Here is a 21,720-nt window from a genome sequence, read left to right on the forward strand (position 1 = left end):
AGGTCCTGCAATGTTTTACTGGCACTATAAAGGAAATCTTTCTGGCATTTTTATGATGCATGGCGATGATTTTTTGTGGGGTGGGACGAGTGATTTTGAAGCTATTGTAATCTCTGGTTTGAGGAAAGAATTCAGGGCTGGAAGTTCAGGCTTCCGGTGCATTTAAATATATTGGACTGGAAATTGGACAGACTAAGTTAGGGGCAACTTTACGTCAGCAATCTTATTGGAAAGCATCACCCCAATAGCAATTAGTCGTGGCCGAGTTTCACAAAAAGATGCAATGTTTTCAAAGATAGAAAAAGAGCAACTGCGAAGTTTAATTGGGCAACTGAATTGGTTAGGTAGACAGACTAGACCGGACGTGAGTTTTGATGTCTTAGAGTTGAGTACAAAAATGAATGATCCCAAAGTGGAAGACATAATCAGAGCAAATAAAGCGTTGGCCAAACTAAAAATGCAGGATTGTGTTTTGAAGTTCCCGGTTTTAGGTGACCTTAAGCACTTGAAATTCATAGTTTATAGTGATGCGTCCAACGCAAATTTATGTGATGGGGTTTCAAGCGCAGGAGGTTTTATGATTTTCCTTTTGGGGAACAATGGTAAATGTTGCCCACTTGTGTGGGAAACAAAGAAAATAGGGAGAGTGGTAAAAAGCATTTTGGCTGCTGAGACATTAAGCCTTGTAGAGACGGTGGATATGGCTTTTTATATAAGTATGATATTGACAGAAATTTTGGGATTGGGGGATTTGGGTAATATACCTATTGACTGTCACATTGACAATAAATCCCTGTGGGAAAATGTGCACTCTACAAAAAGTGTCAATGAAAAGAGGTTACGGATAGACATCGCAAGTTTGAAGCAGATGTTGGGCAGAGGGGAAATAACAAAAATTGAATGGGTCGACAGGAACTATCAACTGTCAGACTGTTTTACGAAAAGGGGGGCGAGTTCACAGAAACTTTTGGATATTGTTAATGAAGGGTGCTTGTTTCTGTGACTTTTTTTTTCTTTCTCGTCCAAACAAAAAAAATGGGGGGGACATCATGTGTGTGTTTTTGAGTGTCTTGAAATTTTGTTTTCACCTAATTTTTTTTTCTCCAAGGAAGGGGAGACTGTTAAGTAGTGGGGTAAGAGACATTGCAATTAGTTGTCTCATTTATGTTAAGTATCCATTAATTGACACTGATATGTAAAGGGGCTTCAGGTGGCCTCTGTCGGGTGGTGTGTTAAGAGTTTTGTGCAGAGGCTGTGGAAGTGAAATAAATGGGGCGCGATTCTCCACTCCCGCGCCGGTTGGGAGAATCGCCTGGGCCGCCAAAATTTCCCGGGACGCCGGTCCGACGCCCTCCCGCGATTCTCCCAAGCGGCGGGAACGGCCCGGTCGAGTTTCGCGGGCAGCAGGCCGGAGAATCACCGGAGACACCCAAAATGGCGATTCTCCGGCACCCGCACTATTCTCAGGCCTGGATGGGCCGAGCGGCCAGGCCAAAACGGCGGGTTACCCCCGGCGCCGTCCACACCTGGTCGCTGCCGTCGTGAACGGTGCGTGAACGCTGGGTGGGGCGGCCTGCGGGGGGCAAGGGGGGATCCTGCACCGGGGGGTATCTCAAATGTGGGGTGGCCCGCGATCGGTGCCCACCGATCGTCGGACCGTGCTCTCTGAAGGAGGACCTCCTTCCTTCCGCGGCCCCGCAAGATCCGTCAGACAACTTCTTGCGGGGCGGACTTAGAGAGGACGGCAACCACGCATGCGCGGGTTGGCGCCGGCCAAACCGCGCATGCACGGATGACGCCCGTTATGTGTCGCCGGCCGCGTCATCTATGCGCCGCCACTTTTACGCGGGCGACAAGGCCTGGCGCGTGTAGATGACGCGGCCCCGATCCTAGCCCATTGTCAGGGCATGAATCGGTCGGGATCGGGGCCGTTTCGCGCCGTCGTGAACCTCGACGGCGTTCACAACGGCGTGGCCACTTCGGCACGGGAGTGGAGAATCCCGCCCATGGTGTTTGGTGAAAAGGTACAAGAACTTTAGACTCTTCATTTCACAGCAACTAAAACATCTAACAGACGGCCATCTTCCCTCCAATGGCTGTGTGGGGGATGCATGCTTGGCCAAAGAGATTGGTGCGTCTTAAGGAGGAGGAAGTGGTGGAGAGCCTGAGAGAGGGATTTTCAGAGCTGAGGGCCAAGGCAGGCGAGGGCATGGCCACAAATGTGGAGCGAAGAAAATCAAGAGTACACAAAAGCCCAGAATTGGAGGAAGTATGGAGATATTGGAAGACTGTAGGAGGAGATTGCAGAGCTAGAGTGGGTGAAGCTGTGGAGGGTTCTGGATTTTAAAATTGTCAGACTAGGACCCAGTGTATATCAGTGAGCATAGAAGAGCGACCCCATCTTCCCAGTGAGGGTAACAGCAGTATGGTATGCAGGCCAGTGCTGGTTTCATCCCTCTCAGTGAACTGCTGAGATGTCAGACTGTCTGATTATATAGCTGCCATGATCTGCTGTGGGAGGCACCAGCTGAATGGTTGCCATATCTGTTTCCTCAGACTTTATTTATTTATCTTTGCTGTTTGGCTGAGTTTTGTACAGGGCGGGTGGCAGGGTGAAGGGTGATATATGTCACCCAGATGTCCAGAGATGTGCAGATCAGGTGGATTGGCCACGATCAATGTGCAGAGGAGTGAGCCTAGATAGGGTGTTCTTTCAAAGGGTCAGTGCAGACTCGATGGGCAGAATGGCCTCCTTCTACATTTTAGGGATTCCATGAATATATATCCTTGCTCATGAAGCAATGTTTTCTTGTTTTGATCACCCAAGTGTGAGTATCAAGTACTCCGGGATCAGCTGAGATGCAAGTTGAGCGGCCCACTTATACTACGTACCATGTACTTGAATCAAATATAAGAGGCTGGATCCCACGCCGGCATCAAAACTGTGGACTTTCACGCCAGAAAAACTGGCGTGAAAGGGTCACATATTCCTAGCCCTGCAGGGCCTAGCAAGGACTCAGCATAAATCTAACAGCTTTTGCTGCAGATATGGGCCCCCGCACTTCTAGGTCGGAGGCCGCGCATGCGCGCCGCCGCCGTATTGTGCTCCATGGTGGACTCGGACCGCGGAGCTGGACCTGGAAAATAGACCCCCCCGATCAGCCGCACGCCCGACCCTGACTGCCCGCACAAACATTGCCCGGCCGCGTATAAGGCCCACCCTGCCCTCCGATCAGGGCAGCCGGGGACTAGGTCCGCAGCCGCCACGGTAGTTTCCCGACCGACAGGACCACATTAGATCCATGCCGTCGGGACTTCGGCCGATCGAGGGTGGAGAATGGCGGAGCGGGCCTCTGGCAATGGCCCAGGTAGGTGCTAGGTGGCACGACATACTCTCCGAGTACGCTGCTTATCGAGGCCTGCAGAATCGGGGAACCGGCGCCGGTCCCGATTACCTGCGGGGAAAATGGATCTCCACCCCCGCGCCGGCCGTGATTTCGGGGTGCGGAGAATTCAGCCCAAGACACTTGGGTATGTTCTGCCAGGTGATCAGAGACAATAACTCCAGTAAGGGGTCAACATCTTGAGGGAAACAAATTGGAGGCGGTTTATGTTTAAAACAAATAAGTTGGGGACCTGGAGAAAAAAATAATGTTCCCCACAGTTGGAGCTGATTGACCGGAATCTGACAATGACTGTATGGATTCAGCCACATCACTGTAACTCTGTATTCGTGGTTGGGCATTCGTGGAGGATGATGTTAGCTAATTGCTGGTCAGAACCAATAAATTAAAGGAGACAATTGCATTTGACTAGCCTGAGGAGGTAGGAAAGTAGTTTTTCTCCTTCTATTGGCCCTGGGGTTTTTCTTTTTGCCTCTCTCAGGCATGGCTATGAGGATCAATGGTTTTTGGTTGTTAGTGTATGGGAACTGTTACGTCATGATGCTCCAGTCATGAGTGTGGGGCAGTGTTGGTGGACCAGTTGGTGGTTTCTTTCCCATCATTTCTAGATGTCAGGTAGGATGTTCCCCATGTCTGTCTACCAATCTTCACTAACCTAGTCGGGGAAACAGTGACAGTCACCTCACTACAACCTTTTGGACAGCCAAGAGTTCCGGTGTGAGAAAGGCCAGACAGTATTCAGAGTCACCACCACAATCAGCGGTTCACCCTGTTAGTAGTCAGTAATTAAATAACTGATAGCTCAGAACCACAGTTAGAGGCTAACAGAAAAGGGCAACAACCCTAAAAATGCTGGAAACTTAGCTCAGGCAACATCAGCAAAGAGAGGAAGTCTAAGATTAACTTTCAGTCCAATGACCTGTCATCAGTTCTGATGAAAAGTCATCAACTAGAAACACCGGGACTCCATTTGCCTGCTGAGACTGTACACTGACTGTACCTCAGTGGCTGTAATATTGCCCGTTACTGGAGAGCGGGAACCATGGCAACACCGCAGCAGCCAATGCTACTACACATTGCCTTTTAAGATACAGCATGTTGTTATTTATGTTTTTTCCACACATTTCTGTGGGGTGGAAAAGAGTCTTTAGTTCTGGTCTCAGTTGCACATCTACATGCAGATTGTAACAATACATCTCTCAGTCAGTGCTGGTTAATTTATGCAGGGTATTAAAAGCTAAATAATGCCTCTTTTTTACAGGGCAAGTAGAGTCTTGCACATGAGTCTGCTTTTCTTGGGTCTGAGCCCATTAGCTGTGGGAGTTACTCTGGACCACAAAGTACTCTTTGCACTAAACAAGTGACTGAGGACAGTGGGATTTGTCAGCCAAACTCAGTGAGGTCTAGAAGTCAGTGATGCTATAGCCGAGGGAAACATGCAGAATGGTGCCATTTTGCCAAAAATTGTCAAAATTCATCCTGGACTAACATTACAGTGTGACCCTTGATGTCTGTTTGATTGCCTTCCCTTAAGACCATCATGTTGATAGAGGCCACAGACATGCATTGCCTTTAAATGTTAAGGTCCCTCTGCATACAATAGGAGCTGCAACCTGTGTTTTACGTTAACATACTGAATAAAGGAGGACTTTGTACACTTTGCAACAAATGGTTTATCTTCACCTTAATCACCAGGATGTTAGACTGACAGAACAGATTGCCCATCTGTTAACTAACCCATCCAAATGCTCACCTATATATAAAAAAAGCCGATCAATGATTTAATAGAAATGTTCAAAATTGCAATTTTTTTAAACTAGAAAGGAACCATTTCTACTGGCACGAGGATTGGTATTCAGAGGACACAGAATTGAGATAATTGTCAGGAGAATCGGAGGCATTTCTTTGCAGAGTGCTTTTATGATTTGGAGTGCACGGCATGAAAGGGTAGTGGAAGCACATTAAATCGAGACTTTCAGAAGAAACTTGAAAAGGAAGCATTTGCAGGGCTATGTGAAAAAGAGTAGTTGTGACCAATTGGTTAGCACTTTCAAAGGGCTGGCACAGACACAAGGGGTTGAATGGCCACCTTCTGTGCTGTAAAATTCTATGACTAATCCTCTGGATGTGGTCAATGATCTGAAAGCTGTCACTGATGGCTTAAAGGAGTACTGGTTCAATAAAAAGTCCACAGCAACCTTTTTATTTCTGGAGAGGAAGCAGAGCTACATTTTATTATTGTCATAAGTATGTCACTGGGAGAGAATGAATTATGCATTTCAGTACAATGTATTATTACTTTATAGAGAAACTGAATGATCGTTTACCAAACACTTTTCATGAAGTGGAGATGCCGGCGTTGGACTGGGCTGAGCACAGTAAGAAGTTTTACAACACCAGGTTAAAGTCCAACAGATTTGTTTCGATGTCACTAGCTTTCGGAGTGCTGCTCCTTACTCAGGTGAATGAAGAGGTATGTTCCAGAAACATATATATAGACAGATTCAAAGATGCCAGACAATGCTTGGAATGCGAGCATTAGCAGGTGATTAAATCTTTACAGATCCAGAGATGGGGTAACCCCAGGTTAAAGAGGTGTGAATTGTGTCAAGCCAGGACAGTTGGTAGGATTTCGCAGGCCAGATGGTGGGGGATGAATGTAATGCGACATGAATCCCAGGTCCCGGTTGAGGCCGCACACATGTGTGCGGAAATTGGCTATAAGCTTCTGCTCAGCGATTCTGCGTTGTCGCGCGTCCTGAAGGCCGCCTTGGAGAACGCTTACCCGGAGATCAGAGGCTGACTGCCCTTGACTGCTGAAGTGTTCCCCGACTGGAAGGGAACATTCCTGCCTGGTGATTGTCACACGATGTCCATTCATTCGTTATCGCAGCGTCTGCATGGTCTCGCCAATGTACCATGCTTCGGGACATCCTTTCCTGCAGCGTATGAGGTAGACAACGTTGGCCGAGTCACACGAGTATGTACCGCGTACCTGGTGGGTGGTGTTCTCACGTGTAATGGTGGTATCCATGTCGATGATCTGGCACGTCTTGCAGAGATTGCCATGGCAGGGTTGTGTGGTGTCGTGGTCACTGTTCTGAAGGCTGGGTAGTTTGCTGCAAACAATGGTTCGTTTGAGGTTGCGCGGTTGTTTGAAGGCAAGTAGTTGGGGTGTGGGGATGACCTTGGCAAGATGTTCATCTTCATCGATGACGTGTTGAAGGCTGTGAAGAAGATGTCGTAGTTTCTCCGCTCCGGGAAAGTACTGGACGACGAAGGGTATTCTGTCGGTTGTGTCCCATGTTTGTCTTCTGAGGAGGTCGGTGCGGTTTTTTGCTGTGGCGCTTGGAACTGTCGATTGATGAATCGAGCGCCATATCCCGTTCGTACGAGGGCATCTTTCAACGTCTGTTGATGTCTCTGGATCTGTAAAGATTTAATCACCTGCTAATGCTCGCATTCCAAGCATTGTCTGGCATCTTTGAATCTGTCTATATATATATTTCTGGAACATACCTCTTCATTCACCTGAGGAAGGAGCAGCGCTCCGAAAGCTAGTGACATTGAAACAAACCTGTTGGACTTTAACCTGGTGTTGTAAAACTTCTTACTTTTCATGAAGACACCTTTAGTCCTATGTTGTTGAATAAATAGGAACCATACACAATTAAAAGAGATGGTGAACTTAAGTTATTAAAAAGTAAACTTCATATTATTTTGATATTTTAATTAGCTGTTAATTGTATATTGATTGTATTTAATTGTTTCCAGATGATGAGTATTAGCAGAGATTCACTTGAGTACCTACATATAGACAGACTAACTGTGGTTGTTAGGCAAGGAGATGTATGTTTATAATTCTATAAAATATTTTTTAAAAGTGTACTAAGATTGGCTCCTGTTCTACCCTTCACCAATTGACTTCCTTGGCTATAGCATGGTGACAGAGATTGGTTGCCTACAGGTGAAGGTTGGAATCTGAGGAAAGATCCATAATACTAGTAGCCATTGTGGAAACTGGCAGAAAGCAAGTGTATTTTGCTGGGGTGTGATTATCCTCTGATGTTTTCTGAGTCTGAACCCCAGGACCAGTGGAAGAATGAAGTGGACATATAGACGTGGGTTACATCCCTACCAAAGAGGAAACAAGGTGTGATTTTGACCTTGTCACTTCGTGGAAGATGTCTTTTGGTGAGCTGGATGCTCATTGATTGAACATTGAAGAAGGTTTAGATCTTCTATTTAAGTCTTTGGATGAGATTTACAAGAAAGATAATCTATGAATGGGCTTCGATATGTTTTGGAAAATAGATTGTCATTTCATGGAAGAAGATGTCATGAACTTGTACCAGTTTATATAAAAGATTGACAAAATTCAAGTTGGGGATTCCTGAATCAGCACTAGTGTTTAAATTGTTGGAATATGCAAAGGTGTCTATTATGGTTCTGGCTGGTGTATCCTTCTCAGATAGGTAGCGGTCTTTGTTGGATCAAATATCTGCTACCTTAAAAAGATTCCTGGGGAACTATTCCCATCCTGGTTAGTCATACTAGTTCATCATATAGAGATGATTCAATAGCTAAAGAAGAGAACAATTTTGCAGCTCGATTGGACAGTTGAACTAGTTGTGCACTCAGACTAGACCAGCTGTTGAAGTACTACAGTGAAACACCCTAAAGTCAATAATGCTTTAAAGGCAAATAAAACATTTAACAAAAATTAAGTCTGGAAAAAATGTGTACATTAGTTTCCATCGTTAAGGGACCCAATGAACCTGAAAGTGGTCATCTTTCGGGGTGTTTCTCATGCTAATCTTCCTGATGGGTATTCTCGTGCAGCTGGTTTTATAATATTTAAAATGGCTGAAAATGGGAAATAATACCCCTTAGCTTTGGAAGCTAAGAAATTAGAACGGGTTGTTAAAAGCACTTAAACTGCTGACGTCAGTGGATATGGGATTCTATTTGTCAAATATTTTAAGTGAGATTCTGTGCTATGGGTACACTTAAGGTAGTATTGAATGTTATGTAGATAATTGCTCATTGTGGAACAATGTACACTCCACAAAGAGTATGCGTGAGAAAAGGTGATGGATTGGCCCTGGTGGGATGAATGTAGGAATTTCTTATATATATTGGATTATATGTATCTGGTCCAGTAATGGTTTTAAAAGCCTGGCTTAGGCTGTGCATAGATCTGCTGCAGTAATGTTTTTAAAAATCCTGGTTTAAAAGACAGGCAGACACTGTGGCTATTCAAGGTGCCATTAAGATAAAAGCAAATTATTGCAGATTCTGGAATCCGAAACCGAAGAGAAAATGCTGAAAAATCTCAGCAGGTTTGGCAGCATCTGTAGGGAGAGAAAAAAGCTTTGACAAAGGGTCATCTAGACTCGAAACGTTAGCTTTTTTCTCTCCCTACAGGTGCTACCAGACCTGCTGAGATTTTCCAGCATTTTCTCTTTGGTGCCATTAAGATGTTGTAAAAGTAAGATCATCATTATTTCAAAGCATTCTTATATTTAAAAGGAGAGGCAAATGTGGTTTGTTATAATTTCTGCGGAGTAGATAATTAGAGACATTGTATTTAAAACTTAAGTAATCAAGTCATGGGTTTGAGTGGGATAAAGATGATGTAGTAAGGGGAGGGGCCATGTCTGTGGCAGTGAGTTTTGTGTTGAGTTCTGCCAGAAGGTGTGAGCTGATCAGTTTTTGCCAAATGCTGTGAGGTTAAGCAATAGTCTAACACAGACAGAAGGATCTCTCTCTTCAAGCACTCTTTCCAAGACGTCTCTATGTATCTTTTTGTTTGCCAACGTTTACAGGTGGCAACTTCCGGTGGTGGCCATGTACTGATCGGTCGCACACAGGCTAGCTTCTGCTTGAAGGTTTTGGCCTTTTCTGCCTGATTAATGGGCTCTTTGATTGGAATGTTTGTGGAATAAGTGGTGGGAGTGAATTCTCCTCCGAAATGGAATGTCGGTGGGTTACTACACCCAACAGAAGTTGAATAAAGTGATGGGTGTTGGAGGTGGAGGGTCTGCGTGGCACAGTTGTAAAAGGAGGCGCCATCGTCATCTACCGCATTGCCAGTGGAGCAATTGGTGGGGCTGATTAAGGGAGAACTTCGGCAACATCAGCTAGATATTCCACCGCGGGGGGCACGGTAGCACAGTGGTTAGCACAATTGCTTCACAGCTCCAGGGTCTCAGGTTCAGTTCCCGGCTTGGGTCACTGTGCAGAGTTTGCACTTTCTCCCCGTGTCTGTGTGGGTTTCCTCCGGGTGCTCCGGTTTCCTCCCACAGTCCAAAGGTGTGCAGGTTAGGTGGATTGGCCATGCTAAGTTGTCCTTAGTGTCCAGAAAGATTATTTGGGGTTACGGGGATAGGGTGGAGGTGTGGGCTTAGGTAGGGTGTTCTTTCCAAGGGCCAATGCAGATTCGATGGGCCGAATGGCCTCCTGCACTGTAAATTCTTCTGCACTGTAAATTCTATGTTTCTATGAGATGCAGGAGGACTGGTCAAAGGCAATCGAGGGAGCAGTTGCCCCTCTTTGTGGTGCCATGAACTGGGTGGAGAATTGCTTGGAGCCGCAAGGTGCGGCAATTCAAGAGATGGAAAGGGTGGTTACGGACTACAGTGATTGATTTATGGAAATGGAGGCAGAGGTGGTGATGCTGGGCGTGGTCTTCAAGGAGCTGAAAATAAAGGTGGACAACCAGGAGAATTGGTCCAGGCGGCAGAATCTATGCATTGTACGCCTGCCGGAGGGGGTGGAGGGAACAAGAGCCATGGCCTACGCCTCGAAGACGCTGGTGAAGCTGTTGTTGAGAGGGTCAGTGAGAAGGCCCTGGAGGTGGACCGGGCACATCGATCATTAAGACAGAGGTTGAGAGTAGGGGAACCACCGAGGGCAGTGATAGTGAGAATGCCCCGGTTCCCGGTGAAGGAACAGACCGGGAGGTGGGCGAGGACGACGAGAGACTGTACTTGGGGAGGGCCAGCGAAGCTGAATATACCAGGAGATTAGTGCCGACCCGTCCAAGCGGCAGGCAGGCTTTAACCGGGCCAAGGCCGTGCTCTTCGGAAATAAGCTTTGGTTTAGCGTGCTGTATCCAGCCAAACTTTGGGTGATTTTTAAGGGGCAGAAGCATATTTCCCGACGCCTGGAGAGGCACACGGCTTTGCTAAAGAGCATGGTTTGAATGTGCATGGCTGATTGGGGGAAAGCTTTCTGATGCTTTGGGTTTTTTGAAATGTGTATATAATGTTTAACAATGTTTTGTTCTATTATCATGTGTTGGCCTTGCTGGCATTTTACAATGATTAAGAGGAGGAATGGTTCGGAATCCTGGGTATCTCTCTCCTGTTGGGAAGGGAAGGGTCTAGGTGGGGGAGTGGGTTGGGCCCCTCCAAAGGTCAGAGGTGGTAGGCATTGTGGGGGTGGGGGGGAGGGGGTTGGTTTGGACGATATGGGTCTTTGTTTTGGTCTTTAGGTGGGAGTTACCACGCTAGAAAGCATGCTGGAAAATGGAAGCGGTGTGAGGGTTGGGGCTGCGCTGGGTAGCGAGGGGAGGGATTGTGGTGGTATTGGTCTGCTGGGGGACAGTTTTGCTGGGGAGGGTGCTGGTGGCACAGGTGGGGGTGTATTGGTTATTGGGTGAAGGCAGAACAGAGGGGAATGAGTGGCCATTTTGGATGGGATTGGCCAAGAAAGGAAAATGGGGAGACTTCCAATAACTGGGCTGAGCGGATGCGCAGAAGATGGTTCGCCTCCTGAAAAATAGGCACCTTAATCCAAAAATAGCCGCTAGAACTAGGTGAAAACACCCCTCGCCCTTCTCCTGCACCATCAGAACAAAACATGTCAAGCGTTAGCATTTCCAAGGGCCCAAAAAATGGCAAAGGCATCAAAAGCCTGGAAAGAAGAAACAAGGAGATGCCAAGCAAGTGGGGCGGCGAGACCCTGGCCACACCTGAACAAGATAGACCGCCAGGCCGCATACAAGAGCGCCCCACCCCTGAATAACGGATGGAGGGAGTTTCTTACATAGGAACCCAGGAGCTCAAGGAGGCCATTAAGACGGAGATGAGGGCAACGATCAAAGTGGCAGAGGTGTTGTTTACCCTGCAGGCGGCTCTGGAAAAAGCAGAAAGGCGACTGGAGACTCGGGGCGAGAGAAGGCCTTGACAGACCAGAGAGACCGGATCGCCGCATTAGAGATGGAAATGGCAAAGTTGGTGGCGATGCAAGGGACATTAAGAGGGAAGATCAAGGATCATGAAAATCGGTTGTAATGTCAGAACCTCCGCATAGTGGGCCTACCGGAGGTAACCGAGGGCGGAACCCCACGGAACATGTGGCCCAAATGCTGGGTACCTGGTGGGAAGAGACAGCTTTCCCAAGCCGCCAGAAGTAGACAGAGCCCACAGGTCATTCTCAACCAAAGCAAGGCCGGGGAACAACCGAGAGGTATCATCACGAAGCTGCACCGGTACCAGGACCTGGAAAGGATCGTGAACTGGGCAAGACAGAAATTCCTGCAACTGGGAGGGTCACTCGATCGAGATACCAGGACATTGGGGCAGACCTGGCCAAGCGTCGGGCGAAATATTTAAGATCTTTATAAGAAGAATGTGAATTTCGGAATGCTGTAACCAGCCAAGCCCTGGGTGACCTTCCAGGGCTGAAAACATTACTTTACTGCATGGTGGATGCAGCCAAATTGGACAATGAACTGGGGCTGGGAAGGCAACCACAGAACCAACGTAGAATCAGATACCCCAGCATATTGGAGCAATGAGGAGCTGTTTGCGCGGGACTGCACCACCTCATTTTGAACACAGGAGCTACACCTCGGAAGGGGGAAGAGAGCAGCAAGGTGCAGGAGGGGGCGAGGAGGAGGAAGGGGGAACAGAAATGCAGCGGTCAGGGGGGTGTAAAGATTGACCCCAGGAGGGGGCCACTACACTAGTGAGCAAACGAGCGCCAGGAAGAGGAGTGCGGAGGAAGGGGGGGGGAAGCGTGCGGCACATCACCTGTCGGGAGAAGGTTGGGGGGGGGAGGGGGCGGGTGACTTTAACTGCCTACAGGACCCACAGACAGAGAGTTTAAACTCCAAATCATGGAAAAAGATCTAACGTAGTGAAGGTATTAGGCACGTTCATGGAATAGTTGGGGGTACTGAACCCATGGAGGTTCACACACCCCAGGAAGAAGAACTTTCCTTCTTCTCCCAGGTACACAGGGTCTACACCAGGATCGACTTATTAATAGTAGGGGAAACAGTGCCCTCAGGAATAGTAGGAGTGAATACTCCGCAATCGTAATCTCTGACCACACTCCACATATATGGATATGAGTTTGGAGATGGGCCGTGCCCACTGCCCCCCATGGAGATTGGACACATGCCTTGCTGATAAGGCATTTTGCGAAACGATATCACAAGCCATAGATGGGTATGTACCAAAATGGGGAGGTCTCATCTTAGCACTGGCCTGCATTTGCGGGAGATGTTCGCAGATTTGCTGGTAAGGGATGCCCCGCTACTAACACTGGCACAGCCTCAATATCACTCATACCCAAAAATGACAAAGACCCGACTGAGTGCGGGTTCTACAGACTCATCTTGCTACTCAATGTAGATGTGAAAGTCCTGGCAAAAACCCTGGCTAGGTAGAGGTAGTTGAGGTAGACCAGATGGGCTTTGTCAAGGGCAGACAGCTGACATTGAACATCAGGCACCTGCTGAACGTGATAATGACCCCATTCGGGGAGAGAACACCAGAAGTGATCAAGTCCCTGGACGGAGAAAAGGCCTTCGACAGAGTACCTCATAGAAGTAATGGAGCGATTTGGACTGGGAGCAGGGTTCACCCCCTGGGTGAAACTACTGTATAGTTTTTCCACAGTGAGCGTATGGACAAGCACCACCAGCTCTATGTACTTCCAGCTGCACTGAGGCATGAGGCAGGGATGCCCGCTGTCTCCACAGCTGTTTGTTCTGGCAATCATACCACTGGTGATCGCCCTCAGAGCGGTGAAAGGCTAGAGAGGTATCCAGAGGGGGGACAGAGAGCATAGAGTCTCACTTTATGTGGATGACCTGCTCCTCTACATCTCAGACCCCCAAGCCAGTATGGAGGGGATCATGAAGTTCTTAAAGGAGTTTGGAACCTTCTCGGGCTACAAACTCAACATGAGCAAGAGTGAAGTCTTCCCGGTGAACTCGCAGGGGTGGAGGGATTACCTTTCAAACAAGCCCAAAACAAATTCCGCTACCTGGGGATCCAAATAGCCCACGACTGGAAATGGATCCACAAATGAAATCTGACAAATCTGGAGGAGGAAGTAAAGTAGGATCTATAGAGGTGGGACTCAATCCCACTCTCGATAGCAGGAAAGGTGCTGACGATCAAAATGAACGTACTGCCTGGGTTCCTCTTCCAGTTCCGATCCCTCCTGATCTATATCTCCAAGGTCTTCTTCAACACAGTATACAAATTAATCATAGCGTTTGTGTGTGGGTGGGGGTGGAGGAGGGGTGGTGAGAACCGAGGATCCAAAGAAGGGTCCGACAAAGGAAAAGAAACATGGGAGGCCTGGCCCTCCCGAACCTATAGTTCTAACAGTGGGCAGCCACAGCAGAAAGAGTGAGGGGATGGGTGATAGAATCGGGAGCGGAATGGGTGAGGATGTCGGAGAGTTCCTGCATTGGGTCGTCCCTTCGAACTCTAGTCATGACCGCACACCCATTCTCCTCCCACAGCCCCCAGCCCCCACCGACCAAACACTCAAGAAGCCCAGTGGTAGTAGCCACTATCTGAATGTGGTATTAAATACACTTCGGCCATGGCCCCCATTTATAACACCCACAGGATCACGCCCGCAACAATGAATGCCATCTTCAAAAGGTGGAGTGGCATGAACCACTCTGGCGTTGGGCCGCCCCAAAGGTGCGGATTTCTCCGCACCTTTAGGGGCCAAGCCCTCACCTTTAGGGGCCAGGCCTGTGCCGGAGTGGTTGCCGTCCCGACGGCTGCCGTGGAAGGCCTTTGGCGCCACGCCAGCCGAGGCCGAAGGGACTCCGGGGAGCATCAGCGGTTGCTGACGTCATCCCCGCGCATGCGCAGCGAGGAGTCACCTACGAGTCGGCCATCGCGGAGACCTACACGGCCGACGTGTAGTAAAAGAGTGCCCCCACGGCACAGGCCCGCCTGCGGATCGGTGGGCCCCGATCGCGGGCCAGGCCACCGTGGGGGCACCCCCCGGGGCCAGATCGCCCTGCGCCCCAGGACCCTGGAGCCCGCTCGTGCCGCCTGGTCCCGCCGGTAAGGGAGGTGGTTTAATTCATGGCGGCAGGACCGGCATTACAGCAGCGGGACTTCGGCCCATCGCGAGCCAGAGAATCGCTGGGGTGGGCCCGCCGACCGGCGCGATTCCCGCCCCTGCCGAATCTCTGGTGCCGGAGAATTCGGCGTCGGCGGGGTCGGGATTCATGCCGCCCCCCGCCGATTCTCCGACCCGGCGGGGGTCGGAAAATCCTGCCCCAGGACACTCATTAGTTGAGGAACTGCTGGACGTGGGTGACTCGGGGAAAGGGAATTGTGGGGAACTGTATGAACGACTAATGGAAGAGGTACGTTCCCCCCCTGGACGAGAAGAGGTAAAAATGTGAGGAAGAACCAGGCACAGAAACAGGGGGTGGAACTCTGGATCGAAGCACTAAACAGGGCGAACTCCACATGCGCTGGGCTGAGCCTAATGCAGCTAAAGGTGGTGCACAGAGCGCCCCTAACCTGAACTCGAATGAACAAGTTCTTCCCGGAGGTAGAGGACAACGCGAATGATGCCAGGAAGGCCCAGCCAACCACACCCTCATGTTCTGGGCCTGCCCCAGACCTGTCAGATTCTGGACGACCTTTTGGTCGTCGGGCCGTGCCTTGTGTCTTGCAGGAGCTGCTGGTGATGGGGCGAGTCCTTCTGGTGTCCCTGCCCATGCCCCCAGCCACAGCACGAGCCCCAGGTGCCGAAAAGCAACGAGGAGACCAACCCGGACGGGAGCCATCAACCCGAAACCCAGGTCACCCGGAGCTCGAGTCCGATGATGACACTGATTTGCTGTACCCGCTGTCTCCCATACCCTCCAGCACCCCAGAGACCTTCACCTCGGCTGGGCACTTTAGTGAAGAGGCTCCTGGGACACTACCTGGTGCGCAGGTGGAAAGAGGCACTCCTTCCAGATGGGTTTCAGGCTTCTGGAATAGACAGTCCCATTAATTGTGGAGATGCAGTTGCAGAGTTGGGGACTACATGAGGAGTTGTCGGCAAGCATCCAGCACCTGCATGTGCAGGTGGAGGAGTCCAACCGTGTGCAGGAGCAGAAGGTAGTGACGGCCATGCGTTGCCTGGCAGAGGTGTTGTCCAGGCGCTGGCTGACATGGCGCAGACACAGGGAGGTGGCCCAGTCCCAGACGAGATGGCGCAGTCACAGGCTGATGTGGTACAGACCCAGAAGGTGATGACACAGTCAATGGGCGATGTAGTACAGTCCCAGACGGAGGTGGTCCACTCCCTGTGGCTCCCTAGCCGTGGGCATGCCGACCCTGGCTGAGACGAGAGCGGGCCTCCAGGACTGGCAGGGATAGGTGGCGGGGGAGCCTCAGGCGTTATCTCTGCTTGCACCCCCATCCCATGGAGTAGCCCGGGGGGCATTGGGTACCCCAAGGGAGGAGGATGTGTTGGGGCCCGTGCCAGTGACTTCCACAGGGGAGGTGCCGGAACACCACAGCAGCTTGGACTCGGACTCCCCCCACCTGGCCTGCCACCATCCCTGACACATTGGGTGAGCAGAACAGAGCGGTACTACTCCACCTGGGACACCCGAGCAGCAACCGGGCCCATCCAGGCCGGTCGCCCCAGAGGACGCCCACCCAAGGGGACCCAGGTTGCAAGGTGGGAATCACAGCAGGTCACCTCCACTTCTGATGTGCTGTCTGGGGATCCACCAAGACGCAACGTTAGGGCCCGTAAGGCTTAAAATTAGACACCAGTTAAGTTGGCACAGGTGCAGGGTATAGTTTAGTGATAGGGGCTAGGGCACGAATCTGCAGTTGTGTTTTCACATTAAACACCTGTGTGCAATGCTATAACCTGCCTTGAGGCCAAGGTGGGTGGTCAGTGGGGTGCACAGCAAGATGGCTGCCTTGCAGGCCGCAGCAATGGCAGTCCGTGCCTGGTCACTGCCCCAGTCCTGTAGGGCAGTCAGCCCCCACAACCCCCACCCCCGCCTCCGCAGCCTGACCAGTGCCATGACTGGTAGGCCACGGTCGCGCCTCTCCCTGTCCTACCTTCTCTCTCTCTCCCTTATTAGCCATGGCGCATGTTTCTCAATTTTTTAAAGTGAACCTAGCCTTTGGGAAATCCCCCTCAGTGGAGGCAGAGAATCGCGGACGCCCCGAAGAATACTGGGTCAGGCCCGCTAATGATATGCCAACGGCGTTTACTGTATGTGCAGAGTGGAACGCATTGATTCCACTGTTCAGTCACCGGAGAATTTCAATTTAACATAAAACCAGCAGCCACCACGATTTCAGCATCAGAACCGATTCTCCGCCTAATCGCATTTCCCGATTCCCGTGTCGGCCAACGGAGAATCCCACCCATAATGTCTAAAATTAAATGGGTGGCTATATCAACTGCCTAATAAGAAACGCTTATACAAAGAAGTTGATACTGCTCTAGAGGAGGGTGTCTTACAATGCAATGCTGTGTGCAGAATTAGGGAAGTTTTTGATTTAATTTGTTTTGAAGTTTTGGTTGTACACATTAACTCACCAATTTTTATTTGAATATCGAGAAAGGAATCTGTTCATTCTATATTAATTTATTTTATGAAGGTGATTGGCATTAACTTGTGACTCATTTCAATCTGTACAAATAGACACAGACTTAGGCTGAAATTGCGTAGTTGTTGTATTTCGGAGGCATCTGTAATGAGTAACTCTGACCAAAAATGTAAATACAAAGGTGTGTGTAAAGACTAGCAATAGAACTAGAGCCAACTGCTTGACTTTCTGGGATATAACATTAGCCGTGTGATTACAAGGTTAGACCTACATTGATGTGACTTCTGAGTTGATTGAGAAAATAGGAGCAGTGCGAGAGGTTGAAGGACAAAGGTGAGTAACAAAAGGTGGTGGTGGGTGTGTGGGCAAAAGGAGGAGGATGGAGAGAGATGGGCGAGGAAGAGAATCAATATAGACAGAAAGATACTAGGAAGAGGGACAGAGAGAACATGACACTTTCTCCAGATGGCGTTTATTTATCACATGTGCAAGCGACAGTTTGGCTCAATTAGTAGCACTTGCATCTCTGATTCAGACGTTTATGGATACGAACCTCCCTCCAACAACTGAACCTGTAATGTACGCTGACAGTGCAGTGAAGTACTGAGAGAGTGCTGCATTGACTTTTGAGTAAGATGTTAACCCAGGGTCTGTGTGCATGTTCAGTTGGATATGAAACATTTCTGGTCACCAGTTGAAAGATAGGGAGTTCTCCTAGCATCCTGGCCAACATACAACCCTCAAACAATATGACCAGAACTTTTCATTCATCACATTGTTTCCATGAGATATATTTGGCCATTACTACCCATATAATAGCAATGACTGTGCTGCAAAGTAATGAGTTATATGTGAACCACTCTGAAATCTTTGTGATATCTGATAAAACTCGGTGTAAATGAAGGTCCCTTTATCTGTACTGTTCCCTTTCTGCTAATAGTAGAGTTAATGGATACTTCCAATCTTCTCAATTGCATTTAACTCTATTTTAATCTCATGACAGTTTCTGAGAGTCTGTGAGAAAGGGCACTAATCAATGCTAGTACTTTTGAATTATTTTACAGGACTGCCAACACGACCTTTTGTCAACCATTTATCAGTTCCGCACTTAATGTACGTGGTATTCCGGGCTAGAAGGGAGAAAGAAAAATTATTGCAAGCGCTGGCAAGAATAACTTTTTTGATTGAAGTTGGAGAGTCTTTTTATTGCTGTGGCAGTCCACACAGAATGATGGTGTTTTATCACAAAAAGGGGAAGATGTCCAATTAGAAAGGACAGATTTGTGATTCAGTTACACCAGATATACAGAGAATCTCGCGTGTGTGTGTCTCCTTTCCTGCCTAAACGACATTCCCTTGGTCCCAAATCAAAAGGATCTGGATGTGAAATTCTTCCCTTTCTGCAGGCAAGTATAGAAATCACCTTTTCCTAGCTTTCCAAAACAAAAGCTGCTTTTGTCCCCTTGTGCCGAAGTTAGACTATAAGACTCAGTGTTTCCCCCTTTTCCTCCCCTGTTTACTTTATTCAGCTCCATTTAGGCACTATTCACCATTTCAAAGACATCAACACAAAACTCACTATTTCAAATCCATCGCAATATCTTTCTCGTAGGACACAAAGGGTTTGGGCACTTGAAAATTAAATGACATTGGCATATCCCTAGTGTCTTGTACCTATGGTATGAAAAGCTGGATAGTCCTTGGAACTCTTTTGTAATGTTAATCCTTTTCTCGTTCTCAGAATCGACCTCCCACTGATTTGAAGGCTGCCATGCTGGAGATGGTGGACCGGTTGAAGATGAAAAGCTCTGACCCCAATGTAAGTGCCTGCTTCTCTGTGTCAGCACTACATTCTTCCTTCATACATTATTTCTCACACTTCTGCTGTTCTGTGTTCTAACATGAGGTAGCATCTTCGGATAGCACATCAGGTGTTCAGGCCGATATCCTATAGACAATTCAAAGAAAATCAGAGAGTCTGATGTCCTCACTGATATTCCTCCTCCCTCCGTGAAGACGACCAAAAACAGTTTACTGATCTTCTATCTTATTGCTGTTTGTGGGATCTTGTTATGTGCAAGATTTGTCAACAATGCAACACTGATGGTATTTCAATGTAATTGGTTATATGTGAAGCAATTTGAAATGTTCTTAAAAAGGTCACTGTACCTATAGACCTTTCAAGTTTGTTATTTATGATGGGCGGAATCTTATCATATTCTTCCAAAGTGTCAGACTTTGACTGAAACCGGTGTGTAGCTCTCTAGCAGCACAGACCAGTCTTCACATCCTGAACTTGAGCCTCTCTGAAGAAAGAAAATGAGCGGACGGGGTTTTCGCCATCAGTCTGGCGAGGCAGGGACTGATAGTTCCGACAAGCCCGGCTCCACCGAGATCGCGATGCCATCTTCAAAGGGTGCCCCAATCAAAACTGGACATCAACTCTTCACCCAACCCCTCCCCCCCCCCAACCCCCCCCCCCCCCGCCCCGCCCCCCCCCCACCGAACCAGCAATCGTCAAGATCTCTGCCGCAGAGGTTTCGCTGGCGCCCCCCTCCTCCTACACACTGCCCACTCACCCTGCAGTGCCTGCAAGTTTCCCCCTCAATGGCTTTAACGTTCTTTCTCTCTTCCCCCCCCCCCCCTCCCCCACATCACATATAACGGGAACTTCCACCATCCAGCTCCAAGAGGATCTGCCCCGGCACTGCCCCTGCTACAGGTTGGTACTGTAGGATTGACACTGCCAGGCAGAGACAGTCCCAACCTGCCAGTGCCAACCTGTGCTATGCCCAGGCATGTCCCTTTCCACAGGGGCTATACTTAACCTTTGCGCTCCTGAAGGGGTCCCTCGACTGAATCCCGTTTTTAAAAAGCTGCCACATCGACGAGGTTTGAATATTCTGTGAGGGGGGAATCATGTGACGAGGGGCGGGCTGATTAATCATATTCCAATTTATTCAATTCCATTAAAATGAAGTTCTGGCCCTTTGTGGGTGTGAACCTCGTGACATTACCGATGTACTGTCAGAATTAGACATGCGCTATGTGCATGTGTCCATGAAGTCACCAACAGATTGTCAGACCCTTCCTGAACTACCCATCGAGGTGTCTGTTCCTGAGCTGGTGGAGGGTACAAGTGACTGCTGTGACACCTCTCCAGGTGTGGAGCTCTCCGCTTCCGCTCCCCTCTCCTCCCTGGTTCATCTCAGGATTGAGGCCTGAGAGGGAGTCCTGGGTCTCCGTGAAGTCACCTGTAAGTGAGATAGGAGTATACAAGCGATAGCATCAGTTGCCTCTAACATGGAGGCACATTTGATCCTCAGGTTTGCATTGAATGGATGAATCCTTACCAGGTGGATGCCCAAGGCCAAGCTCGCCATCGCCAATGGCTCTGTCCTACTCCATTCCTGCAAGCTCAGATATGCTCTCCTTGAATACCGTTAGAGCTGCTCCACCCTCCCCGCTCCCACCTTCTCATGTTCTCTACGACTGTGACAGAACTTCTCCTGCTCAAAGAAGAAACATGTTTGAGAGGAGTTGTATGGCTTGGAGCATTGGAATTTGGTTCATTCCTCCCCTCATAAGATAGAAAACATCTGTGTGGTAGGCCATCATTGAGCAGGAGGGTTGTGGGATAACTCGCTCCATAATGCAGAGCACATCCACGTACAAGGACAAGGCTCAGACAGCCATGTGATTTGCGGAGATTGATAGTTCCCTCTTCACCTATGCCGGATCCATCTCTTCCCGCCCCTTTCAATGCAGTTTTTCATGTCTGCTGATGGGTCAAGGAGATGAAGTTGTCTCTCCATCTCAGCGTGGATGCACAGTAAGGCAGGACATGCCATTGCTGCTGGGCCTTGGATCCTGATATGTTGGAGTCTTTGTGGTTTATGCAACCATCTGATGAGACTTAGCTTGGCGGAATGAATTAGGTCTTTGTCCTCTTCCAACACTGTATGGCCGAGCTCCTGTTCACCCCAAGTACTGACAGCATCGACCACCTACACCCATGCAGTGTTGGTTTCCCTCTTTGGCCTACTATCATCAAGTGGGTACAGCACATTCCTGCGCACCTGCTGATAGTCTTATAGGATGAGCTTCAGAGATGAACTGGTGGATGACCTTGCAGATCTCTCTCTGTTTTGGGTCTGACATTGTGGATATGACGTCGAGTCATGCGCCATAAGGCCCACCCTGCCATTAAACATGGCACAAAACCCCAAGGTGCACAATTAATTACGTAGGGACCAGAAGGTATGAAGTAGTTTCCTGTCATGCTCCACAGCGGGAAGTACTTCCCATCCCAGCTGCCCATCACGGGACTTAGTTCCGGACTGGAGTACAGTTTGAAATGGCTACCCAACTCCCAGGTACAGCCACATGGCACCTCGTAGTTTTGCCCACTCAGTCAGTGCTGATTAACATCTTCCAGTCTCTGCGCCAAGTCGAACACAACGTCT

The 21,720-nt window shown here is 49.0% G+C and overlaps 1 protein-coding gene across 2 annotated transcripts in view; it reads left to right on the top strand.

Moving 5' to 3' along the window:
- The window catches only part of trim44 (tripartite motif containing 44), a 150,547-nt gene that overhangs the window by 15,628 nt on the left and 113,199 nt on the right, over nucleotides 1-21,720 (top strand). For both annotated transcript variants that reach the window (XM_072518826.1, XM_072518825.1), the window contains exon 2: nucleotides 18,996-19,073. In XM_072518826.1, coding sequence (XP_072374927.1) covers nucleotides 18,996-19,073 — 78 coding nt within the window. The remainder of the gene's footprint in view (nucleotides 1-18,995; nucleotides 19,074-21,720) is intronic.

This window comes from Scyliorhinus torazame, chromosome 10 (assembly GCF_047496885.1).
Source record: "Scyliorhinus torazame isolate Kashiwa2021f chromosome 10, sScyTor2.1, whole genome shotgun sequence".
NCBI classification, from domain to species: domain Eukaryota; kingdom Metazoa; phylum Chordata; class Chondrichthyes; order Carcharhiniformes; family Scyliorhinidae; genus Scyliorhinus; species Scyliorhinus torazame.